The sequence below is a fragment of the Anomaloglossus baeobatrachus genome, chromosome 1 (genome assembly GCF_048569485.1).
Source record: "Anomaloglossus baeobatrachus isolate aAnoBae1 chromosome 1, aAnoBae1.hap1, whole genome shotgun sequence".
NCBI lineage: Eukaryota > Metazoa > Chordata > Amphibia > Anura > Aromobatidae > Anomaloglossus > Anomaloglossus baeobatrachus.
Window position 1 is genome coordinate 526,293,015 of NC_134353.1, and position 12,191 is coordinate 526,305,205.

Below are 12,191 nucleotides of genomic sequence, written 5' to 3' on the forward strand. Positions count from 1 at the left end.
CACCCTGTCATTCAGGGTAGGGGAGAGACGCTGTTCGCAAGCAGCGACGAGGGCTGGAGCCTGATTTACATGCTCCAGCCCTCACACTATGCACAGAGGGAAGCAGGCTTCCCGCTCTTGGCCAGGAACGCCCAGGGCCCGCCCCCCTTCCTCTCTCGAGACGCCGGCAGCCATTACATGCATGCCTGGCTGGAGGAAGGACGCAAGGCTCTGGGAGACCTGGACTAGGGGCTATCTGGCGACCACACACCCGCTTTTTAAGCGGGCGGTAAGCGATTTTTCTGTGCTGGTCCCTCTAGTGCCTCACTGTGTATCAGTGTACTGGATACAGTTATATAGACATTGTATTTCTTGCACTGTGAGGTGCGCTTCTGGCTGCATATCCCAGATCGCTCTGTGGAAGCAGCAACATGTCATCCTCAAAACGCAAGGCGGCCAAGGCAAAAAGGGCTGTGTATACTGCGTGTGCTGCATGTGGGGCTAATCTACCAGCAGGCTCTGATGACCCCCATTGTGTGCAATGCTCCGACCCGGTGCTGCTTCGCCAGCCGGAGTCAGGAGAGGTGGCGACCCAGGCTGAGACGCTTGTAAGTTCTGCCCCGGTGACAGGGACGGACTTTGCAGTTTTTGCAGATAATATGTCTGTATCTATGGCAAAAATCCTTGAGACCTTGCAATCTATGCATGGGGCTCAGTCTCTGGGCACGGCGAGGCCTCTGTCCTCAGGTCCCCCTTACTTGGAATGTATCCAGCCCACAGGGGGGTCCCCGGCTTCACAGGCCGAGGATTATGACTCAGATGATGGCCCCAGCCACCCTAAGCGAGCTCGCTGGGAAAGACCCTCGACGTCTTCACACTGCTCAGGGTCTCAGCGCAATCAGTCTCCCTGTGATGTGTCTGATGAGAGTGATCAGGAATCCACTCCTGGAACCCCTCTCAACCTGGATACCCCGGATGGGGATGCCATGGTAGACGACCTTATCTCAGCCATCAATAGGCTGTTGGATATTTCTCCCCCAGCCCCTTCAGCAGAAGAGGCGGCTGCGGAGCAGGAAAAGTTTCGTTTCCTTTATCCCAAGCGTAAATTGAGTGCTTTGTTAGATCACTCTGACTTCAGAGAATCAATCCAGAAGCACGACGCTCACCCAGAAAGGCGTTTCTCTAAACGATCTAAAGATACGCGTTTCCCTTTCCCCCCTGAGGTGGTCAAACGCTGGACACAGTGTCCAAAGGTAGACCCCCCGATTTCCAAACTTGCAGCTAGATCCATAGTTGCAGTGGAGGATGGCGCTTCACTTAAAGATGCCAATGACAGACAGATGGACCTTTGGTTAAAATCTGTCTATGAAGCTATAGGCGCGTCGTTTGCTCCGGCATTCGCAGCCGTATGGGCACTCCAGGCTATTTCAGCTGGCTTAGCAAAAGTGGATGCTATCATGCATCCAGCAGTGCCGCAAGTGGCGCACCTTACCACGCAGATGTCGGCGTTTGCGTCTTACGCTATCAATGCGGTCCTAGAATCTACCAGTCGCACCTCAATGGCGTCCGCCAATTCGGTAGTTTTGCGCAGAGCCTTGTGGTTAAAGGACTGGAAAGCAGATGCTGGTTCCAAAAAATGTTTAACCAGTTTGCCTTTGTCTAGAGAGAGACTGTTTGGCGAGCCATTGGCTGACATCATTAAACAGTCCAAGGGTAAAGACTCCTCTTTACCACAACCCAGAACACCCAAACCTCAGCAGAAAAAGTGGCAGCAGAGGTTTCAGTCCTTTCGAGGTTCGGGCAAGACACCATTTACCTCGTCCAAAGGGACTCAGAGGACGCAAAGAAACTCAGATTCGTGGCGGACTCACACACGCCCCAAGAAAGCAAATGGAGGTACCGCTTCCAAAGCGGCTACCTCATGACTTCCAGCCCCCCCCCTCCGCATCGCCGGTCGGGGGCAGGCTCTCCCGCTTTTCCGGCATTTGGATGTCACAGGTCAAAGACCGGTGGGTGACGGACATTTTGTCTCGCGGGTACAGAATCGAGTTCAATTCTCGTCCTCCAGCTCGGTTCTTCAGAACCTCCCCACGGCCAGACCGAGCAGATGCTCTGCTGCAGGCGGTGGATTCCCTAAAAGCGGAAGGAGTGGTTATCCCAGTCCCTCCTCAGGAACAAGGGCAAGGGTTTTACTCCAATCTCTTTGTGGTTCCAAAAAAGGACGGCTCGTTCCGTCCTGTTCTGGACCTAAAACGGCTCAACAAACATGTGCACGCCAGGAGGTTCCGGATGGAAACCCTCCGCTCTGTCATTGCCTCAATGTCCAGAGGAGACTTCCTTGCCTCAATAGACATCAAGGATGCTTATCTCCACGTGCCAATTGCTACAGAACATCAACGTTTTCTACGTTTTGTGATAGGAGACGACCATTTTCAGTTCGTAGCTCTTCCATTTGGTCTGGCGACAGCCCCACGGGTCTTCACCAAGGTCATGGCGGCGGTGGTAGCAGTCTTGCACTCTCAGGGTCACTCGGTGATTCCTTACCTAGACGACTTATTGGTCAAAGCTCCCTCTCAGGAGGCATGCCAACTCAGTCTGAATGCTACGCTGGAGACTCTACAGTCTTTCGGATGGATCATCAACTTTCCAAAGTCGATCCTATCACCGACTCAGTCACTAACGTATCTTGGCATGGAGTTTCATACTCTAGCAGCGATAGTGAAGCTTCCGCTGGACAAGCAGCGGTCACTACAGACAGGGGTGCAATCTCTCCTGCAGGGCCAGTTGCATCCCTTGCGGCGCCTCATGCATTTCCTAGGGAAGATGGTGGCAGCCATGGAAGCAGTTCCCTTTGCGCAGTTTCATCTGCGCCCACTTCAATGGGACATTCTCCGCCAATGGGACGGGAAGTCAACGTCCCTGGACAGGAAAGTCTCGCTTTCCCAGACGGCCAAAGACTCTCTACAATGGTGGCTCCTTCCCACATCATTGTCTCAGGGAAGATCCTTCCTGCCCCCATCCTGGGCAGTAGTCACGACAGATGCGAGTCTGTCAGGGTGGGGAGCAGTATTTCTCCACCACAGGGCTCAGGGGACGTGGACTCCGCAGGAGTCCACCCTTCAGATCAATGTTCTGGAGATCAGAGCAGTGTATCTTGCTCTACTGGCCTTCCAACAGTGGCTGGAAGGAAAGCAGATCCGAATCCAATCGGACAACTCCACAGCGGTGGCATACATCAACCACCAAGGAGGGACGCGCAGTCGGCAAGCCTTCCAAGAAGTCCGGCGCATTCTAATGTGGGTGGAGGACAGAGCATCCACCATATCCGCGGTTCACATCCCAGGCGTAGAAAACTGGGAAGCAGACTTCCTCAGTCGCCAGGGCATGGACGCAGGGGAATGGTCCCTTCACCCGGACGTGTTTCAGGAAATCTGTCGCCGCTGGGGAGTGCCGGACGTCGACCTAATGGCATCCCGGCACAACAACAAGGTCCCGGCATTCATGGCGAGGTCGCGCGATCAAAGAGCTCTGGCGGCAGACGCCTTGGTTCAAGATTGGTCGCAGTTTCAGCTCCCATACGTGTTTCCGCCTCTGGCGCTCTTGCCCAGAGTGCTACGCAAGATCAGATCCGAGTGCAGCCGCGTCATACTCGTCGCTCCAGACTGGCCGAGGAGGTCGTGGTATCCGGATCTGTGGCATCTCACGATCGGTCGACCGTGGTCACTGCCAGACCGACCAGACTTACTGTCCCAAGGGCCGTTTTTCCATCAGAATTCTGCGGCCCTGAACCTGACTGTGTGGCCATTGAGTCCTGGATCCTAGCATCTGCTGGATTATCTCAGGGAGTCATTGCCACAATGAGACAAGCTAGAAAGTCGAATTCGGCTAAGATCTACCACAGAACGTGGAAGATTTTCTTGTCCTGGTGCTCTGCTCAGGGAGTGTCTCCCTGGCCATTTGCATTGCCCAAGTTTCTTTCCTTCCTGCAATCGGGGTTAGAAAAGGGCTTGTCGCTCAGTTCCCTTAAAGGGCAAGTTTCGGCACTATCCGTGTTTTTTCAGAAGCGTCTAGCACGTCTTCCTAAGGTGCGCACGTTCCTGCAGGGGGTCTGTCATATTGTGCCCCCGTACAAGCGACCGTTAGATCCATGGGATCTGAACAGGGTACTAGTTGCTCTCCAGAAGCCGCCCTTCGAGCCTCTGAAGGAAGTTTCCTTTTCTCGGCTGTCGCAGAAAGTGGCGTTTCTTGTTGCAATCACATCGCTTCGGCGAGTGTCTGAGCTGGCAGCTCTGTCATCTAAGGCTCCCTTCCTGGTGTTCCACCAGGACAAGGTTGTGCTGCGCCCCATTCCGGAGTTTCTCCCTAAGGTCGTATCCTCTTTTCATCTTAATCAGGATATTTCCTTACCTTCTTTTTGCCCTCATCCGGTTCACCGGTATGAAAAGGCCTTACGTTTGCTAGATCTGGTGAGAGCACTCAGAATCTACATTTCCCGCACGGCGCCCATACGCCGTGCCGATGCACTTTTCGTCCTTGTCGCTGGTCCGCGCAAGGGGTTGCAGGCTTCTAAAGCCACCCTGGCTCGATGGATCAAAGAACCAATTCTAGAGGCCTACCGTTCTGCGGGGCTTCCGGTTCCTTCGGGGCTAAAAGCCCACTCCACCAGAGCCGTGGGTGCGTCCTGGGCATTACGTCACCAGGCTTCGGCTCAACAGGTGTGCCAGGCAGCTACCTGGTCCAGTCTGCACACTTTCACCAAGCATTATCAGGTGCATACCTATGCTTCGGCGGATGCCAGCTTAGGTAGAAGAGTCCTGCAGGCGGCAGTGACACCCCCGTAGGGGAGGGCTGTTTTGCAGCTCTAACATGAGGTATTTATTTACCCACCCAGGGACAGCTTTTGGACGTCCCAATCGTCTGGGTCTCCCAATAGAGCGCTGAAGAAGAAGGGAATTTTGTTACTTACCGTAAATTCCTTTTCTTCTAGCTCTTATTGGGAGACCCAGCACCCGCCCTGTTGTCCTTCGGGATGTTTTTTTGTTGTTTGCGGGTACACGTGTTGTTCATGTTGAACGGTTTTTCAGTTCTCCGATGTTATTCGGAGTTAATTTGTTTAAACCAGTTATTGGCTTCCTCCTTCTTGCTTTGGCACTAAAACTGGAGAACCCGTGATACCACGGGGGGGTATAGCCAGAGGGGGAGGGGCCTTGCACTTTTAATGTAGTGCTTTGTGTGGCCTCCAGAGGGCAGTAGCTATACCCCAATCGTCTGGGTCTCCCAATAAGAGCTAGAAGAAAAGGAATTTACGGTAAGTAACAAAATTCCCTTCTTCTTCTGAAAGGTATCCAAGAGCAGATAAAACAAGCAGAGGATGCAAGGGGACCTACTATAGCTGCCAACATGTTCATGGATAAGTTACTCGAGCTAGAAAGTGAAGGATGGTACCAAGGCTTCATTGATGTCCTGGGCACAACTGGTATGTTTTATAGTGGTAATCCCATCATTAATTCTTATATTCATTTTCTAATCCATCAAAGTAGCAGAAAACTGAGCAAAACTCCACCACTCATCGCAAGCCCTACTATACAGATATCCTTGAGGAAGACCTCTACATAGATCAAAATGTCAGACAATGTCTGTTTTCTTGGTGCTGTTTCTTTATAAACCAAAGGATTTTGAGCATTATCTAAGATTTCTGTTCATTTTTGTGCTCCAGTTACTTATTGCTGATGACTTCTTCGGACTATAGTCCGCATGGTACTGCTAAGGCTATGTGCGCACTGGAAAAGTGATTTTTCTCAAGAAAATTTCTTGAGAAACTTCTGGGAGTTGAAGATTACCGCACCTGCGGTAAAAAAACGCACCAAATCCGCGGGAAAAACGCATGCGTTATTGCCGCGGTTTTGCCGCGGTTTTTCCGCAGGTTGGTCCCTGCGTTTTTTTATGCTGAATAGAAATAAATAATATAGATAATCGATAGACAGATAATGGATAGAGGGAAAGATGGATAGATGAATAGATGGATAGATGAGAAAGACCTATATAATGTCCCACCCCCCTGCATATTCTAAGCTGGCACCCTTTAGTGACTTTCATGTGGCACTAAAGGGTGCCTAGCCTTGTATTTAGCCAAAAAATAAATAATTTAAAAAAAAATGACGTGGGGTCCCCCCTATTTTTGTAGCCAGCTAGGGTAAAGCAGACGGCTGCAGCCTGCAGACCACAGCTGGCAGCTTCACCTTGGCTGGTAATCCAAAACAGAGGGCACCCCACGCTGTTATTTTACATTAAATAAATAATTTAAAACAAAAAACATGGGGTCCCCCCCAAATTGGATCACCAGCCAAGGTAAAGCGGACAGCTGGGGTCTGATATTCTCAGACTAGGGAGGTCCACTGTTATTGGACACTCCGCAGCCTAAAAATAGCAGGCTGCAGCCGCCTCAGAAGTATCGCATCCATTAGACGTGCCAATCCTGGCGCTTCGCCCCAACTCATCCCGTTGCCCTGGTGCGGTGGCAAACGAGGTAATATATGGGGTTGATGCCAGATGTGTAATGTCACCTGGCATCAAGCCCTGGGGTTAGTGATGTCACGCGTCTATCAGATACCTGACATCACAAACTCAGTCAGTAAGAAATATAAAATAGACAACAAAAAAAGTTTTATTTGAAAAAAAACACTCCCCACATTCCCTCTTTCACCAATTTATTGATAAGAACAATCAATTCCACATCCGGCGTAATCCCATAAGGGGGGGGCGTCCCACGGCGATCCATACCATAGTCACTGTCCCAGTCCATGAAGAACAGAATGTTCCCCATTGGCTGGGAGAGCAATGCAATGACCTGAGCTAACATCAATAGCCCAGGTCACTGCAGGGAATGCCGAGCGCTGCTGTCAGGAGGATAGATGAGATCATTACCTGCTGTGATGATCTCCTGCAGTCCTGCCATCAGCGCTGTCACTGACCTCTATGCCCGCCGCGTTGTCAGCAGTATCGCGAGAGCCCGTGACGTCACCGCTAGTGACAGTCTCGGGCCGCTCGCGAGACGGGCATAGACAGCAGTGACCGCGGTGACGTCAGGAGGCAGGAGATCGTCACAGCAGGTAATGATCTCATCTCACCTCCTGACAGCAGCGCTCGGCATCCCCGCGTCTGCACGCACTGCTCTGTGTCAGTGTCTGCCTGCGCTGCAGGGTGACAAGCTGCTGACACTGCGGGCAGACACTGATACTGCTGTGCGTGCAGCGGCGGGGCTGCAGCGGGACACAGACTGCACGGGCACCTGCCGGATGTCACACGGAAGTGCTTCTGTGCGGCGTCCAGGGAGTGTGACGTGTGTGTTTACTCTGCTCCACCTCCTCTTCCTGGCATAATGACATCCCTCCCTGCAAAACCTCAGGCAGCGATGAGCATTACCGCAGGTAAATCGCGGCTATACCGGGGTTATACCACACATCATTTGCTACTTGCGGTATACCCCCAGAATTTCGCGATTACATTACAGTGAATGGAGTGAAATTCCGGGGGTATACCGCAGCTACCTGTGGAAAATAATGGACATACAGATTTTCTGAAGAAAGTTTCTTGAGAAAAATCCGCAGCGTGCGCACATCTATTTTTTGTTCCCATAGGTTTTGCTGGGAAATGTCTGCAGAAAGATTTCAAACCTTTCTCAAGAAATTTCCGCAGCAAATCCGCGGGTAAATCCGCGGGTAAAACGGCCTAGTGCGCACATAGCCTAAGTTTTATCTCTGATACAAATAGCCACTGGGTAAATTTCAAATATCTAAATACAAGGTAGCAAAACTTTAAAGCAGCAAATTCTCTTAATAAGGCAAAAAATATGATGGCAAAAAATATTAAAATTTAGCTTTTACTAGATCCTCTACAATTGTGGTCAACGCTCACAAATAGAAGACAAACAACCAACACATAAAAAGGTTTGGCCCCTCCTGTCTATTCAAGGGATATGTGCAAACCAGACTATAGTTGAACTTCCACCGCTATAGTAAATTGGACTTTTCTCACCAAATTTATAGGTGCCACTTTCCATTGAAGTCCACTACTAATAATAATCGGATTTGTCTCACCAAATTTTACAGGTGCCACTTTTCATTGAAGTCATTGGGGTCCAAACATTCTCATAGCGGAGCCCCTTAGAAAACCAGGTGTACCTCCAAACGCGTTTCGTTCAGAAAAACTCTTCAGGGGAGTATAAATGTGGCAAATCCATTTCAGGTCTCATTAAACATGAACCTATTACTTGCATAACATGCAATTAGCATAGACTCTTTGAAGAGTTGGTGCTCATCTCCTCCCTTCCTTTTCTATTGAGTTCGGTGACGCTGCTGTGACGTTGCTGTGACGCTGAACGAACCGCCCCCTTAGAAAGGAGGCGGTTCGCCGGTCACAGCGACGTCGCAGAGCAGGTATGTGCGTGTGACGCTGCCGTAGCGATAATGTTCGCTACGGCAGCGATCGGCCATGTGACGGGGGCGGCTGCTATCGCGCTCGACATCGCTAGCAAATGCTAGCGATGTCGCAGCGTGTAAAGCCCGCCTTAGGCCCCGGTTCCACTTGCGTTTTGCACAGACAAGTGCAATCTGATAAAACATCGGATTGCTATCACTCTAATGCAGAACTATGGGGCAGTGTCCATCTGCGATTGATTTTTCATGCCATATCGGCCTGAGAAATGAATCGCAGCACGCTACGTTTGGCAACGAGTCTCGGCAAGCACGCACCCATACAAGTCTATGGGTGCGTATGAAACATTGCACTGCACTCGAATGTCATCTGACCGCATTGTGATGTACACAGAGAGGGTCCACGGAGGAGAGGACAAAAGTGCTCCCCCCCTCTTCTACGCAGCTGTGATCCGACTGCAAGATCGGATCGCAGTCGAATGACCCTTCGCTGACGCCCGCAGCAGAGGGTCATTAGAGCATCGCTTCCGATTCCGATGCTCTCACATCGGAGGCTATGCGCAAGTGGAACCAAGCTCTTACAATAAAAAAACTATGGTCAATGTAAACATTGCATGATTTAAAAAAAAATAAAAAAATAATATATTAATAAATAAAATAAATATATATTTTTTTTAATAAAGATGGTGGAAAAAATCCTTTTACCAAATAAAAAAAACAACAACATTTAGCACAAAAACTGAAACAAAAAAATAGGTTATTTTCTGAGATCACTTGCCTTTAAATAAAAGGCTCAAAATTGTCTATATACATATTATCCATTTATTTACATTCTATGATTGTAGTGGTCTAAAAATGAAATTTTCTAAAGCAACAACTTCTCTGCTGACTTTTAATTTGTATATTTCTTTATCGTTTCTTTGGGAGACCCAGACCATGGGTGTTTAGCTTCTGCCTCCGGAGGACACACAAGTACTACACTTAAAAGTGTAGCTCCTCCCTCTGAGCTTATACACCCCCTGGTGAGCCAGTCCCAGCCAGTTTATCGCTTTGTGTTCAGGAGGCATACATCCACACATGCATTCTGATAAGATTTTTTGCTTTTTGGAAAGAGATTGAAGAAATGCGGGTCCACGTCTGGACTCCCGGCATGTCCCTTCTCACCCCACTGTGTCGGCGGTGTTGTAAGGTTGATTTCTTTGTCGCTCCATTGGGAGACCCAGACAATTGGGTGTATAGGCTATGCCTCCGGAGGCCGCACAAAGTATTACACTTAAAAGTGTTAAGCCCCTCCCCTTCTGCCTATACACCCCCCGTGCTCCCACGGGCTCCTCAGTTTTTTGCTTTGTGCGAAGGAGGTCAGACACGCACGCACAGCTCCACAGATTGGTCAGCAGCAGCTGCTGACTATATCGGATGGAAGAAAAGTGGGCCCATATAGGGCCCCCAGCATGCTCCCTTCTCACCCCACTCTTGTCGGCGGTGTAGTTAAGGTTGAGGTATCCATTGCGGGTACGGAGGCTGGAGCCCACATGCTGCTTTCCTTCCCCATCCCCCTCAGGGCTCTGGTGAAGTGGGATCCTATCGGTCTCCAGGCACTGAGACCGTGCTTCATCCACAACTCCTGGGAGACTGCTGGATAGGAGCCGGGTATCGTTCAGGGACATGGCCCTGCTACTTGGAGGTACTCTGTGTCCCCGTGGGGACCGCGCACAGCAACACTCCAGCATTGCTGGGTGTGCTAGTGCACCGGGGACCGCGGCGCTGACCGGGTTAATATGTGCCATTACACACTCAGCGCTGCTGAGTGTGTTTATGTATAGGGACTGCCGCACTAACCGCCGCTGCCAGGGAAACACTGCGGCGCGGCTGGGACTTGTAGTGCGCCGGGGACTTTCACGCCGGCCGCGCTTTTACGGCGGCCGCGTTTATTACTAGAGTCCCCGGCTTTTTGCGGCCTAGTTTCCTTTCCTCCCGCCCACAGCCCTGACAGGCAGGGGAAGGGCGGGACGCTGCACAGAACGAGCAGCACTGAGGGCTGGAGCATGCTTTGCATACTCCACCCCTCTCACTGTGCACAGTGCGGGCACCAGTTCCCGCTCTTTCTGGGTCACGCCCACGGCTCCCACCTCTCCTCAGGACGCCGGCAGCCATTCCTGTCAGCTCCTTGGACGCTACAGAGGGGGACAAAGTCTGGGAGACTCAGGCAGGGACTCTGGTGGCCTCACAACCGCTTTAAGCGGGTGGTAAGCAGCACCTGTGGTGCTAGCCCCATTGTGCAGTAGTGTAACATTATATGTTTATGGTATACATATTTTACACTGTATGGTGCACAGTTGATTTCTGGCTATATACCCTATTGTGTTACTCAGGGAAGATAATAGCATGGCGCCCACGAAAGGCAGGGGTGCCAAAACACAGGCTTATTATGCTGCCTGCGCCGCATGTATGACCCCGCTACCGGCAGGTTCCACTGACCGTCATTGTGTGCACTGTTCGGCCCCTGTGGCACTTACTCAACTAGAGCCTCTGCTAAGGGGGGCCCAGGGGGAGCCACCTGCTGACACTGTTCAGGTGACGGGGACAGAGTTTGCAAAACTCTCTGAGACTATGGCTAAGATACTAGAAGCCTTGCAGTCCAGGCCGGTATCTCAGCACAGGGACTCTGTTGAATCTTTGTCCCCTGGCCCACCTCAGTTGGACCAACAATGTCCTCCTGGGGTGTCTCATGGATCCCAGGCTGAGGGTTCTGACACAGACCCCGGCCCCAGACCGACTAAGCGAGCTCGCTTGACAATTCCCTTGACATCCTCATATTGTTCAGGGTCTCAGCGGGGGGAATCTCTAGTTGATGATGCGGACACAGCTGATCAGGATTCTGATCCTGAGGCCGCTCTCAATCTTGATACTCCGGACGGGGACGCCATAGTGAACGACCTTATTGCGTCCATCAATCGTATGTTGGATATTTCTCCCTCAGCTCCTCCGGTGGAGGAGTCAGCTTCACAGCAGGAGAAATTCCGTTTCAGGTTTCCCAAGCGTACACCGAGTATGTTTCTGGACCACTCTGATTTCAGAGAGGCAGTCCAGAATCACCATGCTTGTCCAGATAAGCGTTTTTCTAAGCGCCTTAAGGATACACGTTATCCCTTTCCCCCTGACGTGGTCAAAAGTTGGGCTCAGTGTCCCAAAGTGGATCCTCCAATCTCCAGACTGGCAGCTAGATCCATACTTGCAGTGGAAGACGGGGCTTCACTCAAAGATGCCACTGACAGGCAGATGGAGCTCTGGTTGAAATCCATCTATGAAGCTATCGGCGCTTCTTTTGCCCCAGCATTCGCAGCCGTATGGGCGCTGCAAGCTATCTCAGCAGGTCAAGCGCAAATCGACGCAGCCACACGCACGTCCGCGCCACAGGTGGCGTCCATAACCACACAGACTTCGGCATTTGCGTCTTACGCTATTAATGCTGTTCTGGACTCTGCGAGCCGTACGGCGGTTGCAGCCGCCAATTCGGTGGTACTCCGCAGGGCCTTGTGGCTACGGGAATGGAAGGCAGATTCTGTTTCCAAAAAGCGCTTAACCAGTTTGCCAATTTCTGCCAACCGATCGTTTGGCGAGCGTTTGGATGAAATCATCAAACAATCCAAGGGAAAGGATACATCCTTACCCCAGCCCAAACCGAAAATACCCCAACAGAGGAGGGGGCAGTCGAGTTTTCGGTCCTTTCGGGGCGCGGGCAGGTCCCAATTCTCCTCGTCCACAAGGCCTCAGAAAGAT

The 12,191-nt window shown here is 51.2% G+C and overlaps 1 protein-coding gene across 1 annotated transcript in view; it reads left to right on the top strand.

The window, feature by feature from the left end:
* Nucleotides 1-12,191, top strand: part of RIGI (RNA sensor RIG-I) — a 233,708-nt gene that overhangs the window by 21,989 nt on the left and 199,528 nt on the right. Inside the window, exon 3 of the mRNA XM_075316231.1 lies at nucleotides 5,321-5,455. Coding sequence (XP_075172346.1) covers nucleotides 5,321-5,455 — 135 coding nt within the window. The remainder of the gene's footprint in view (nucleotides 1-5,320; nucleotides 5,456-12,191) is intronic.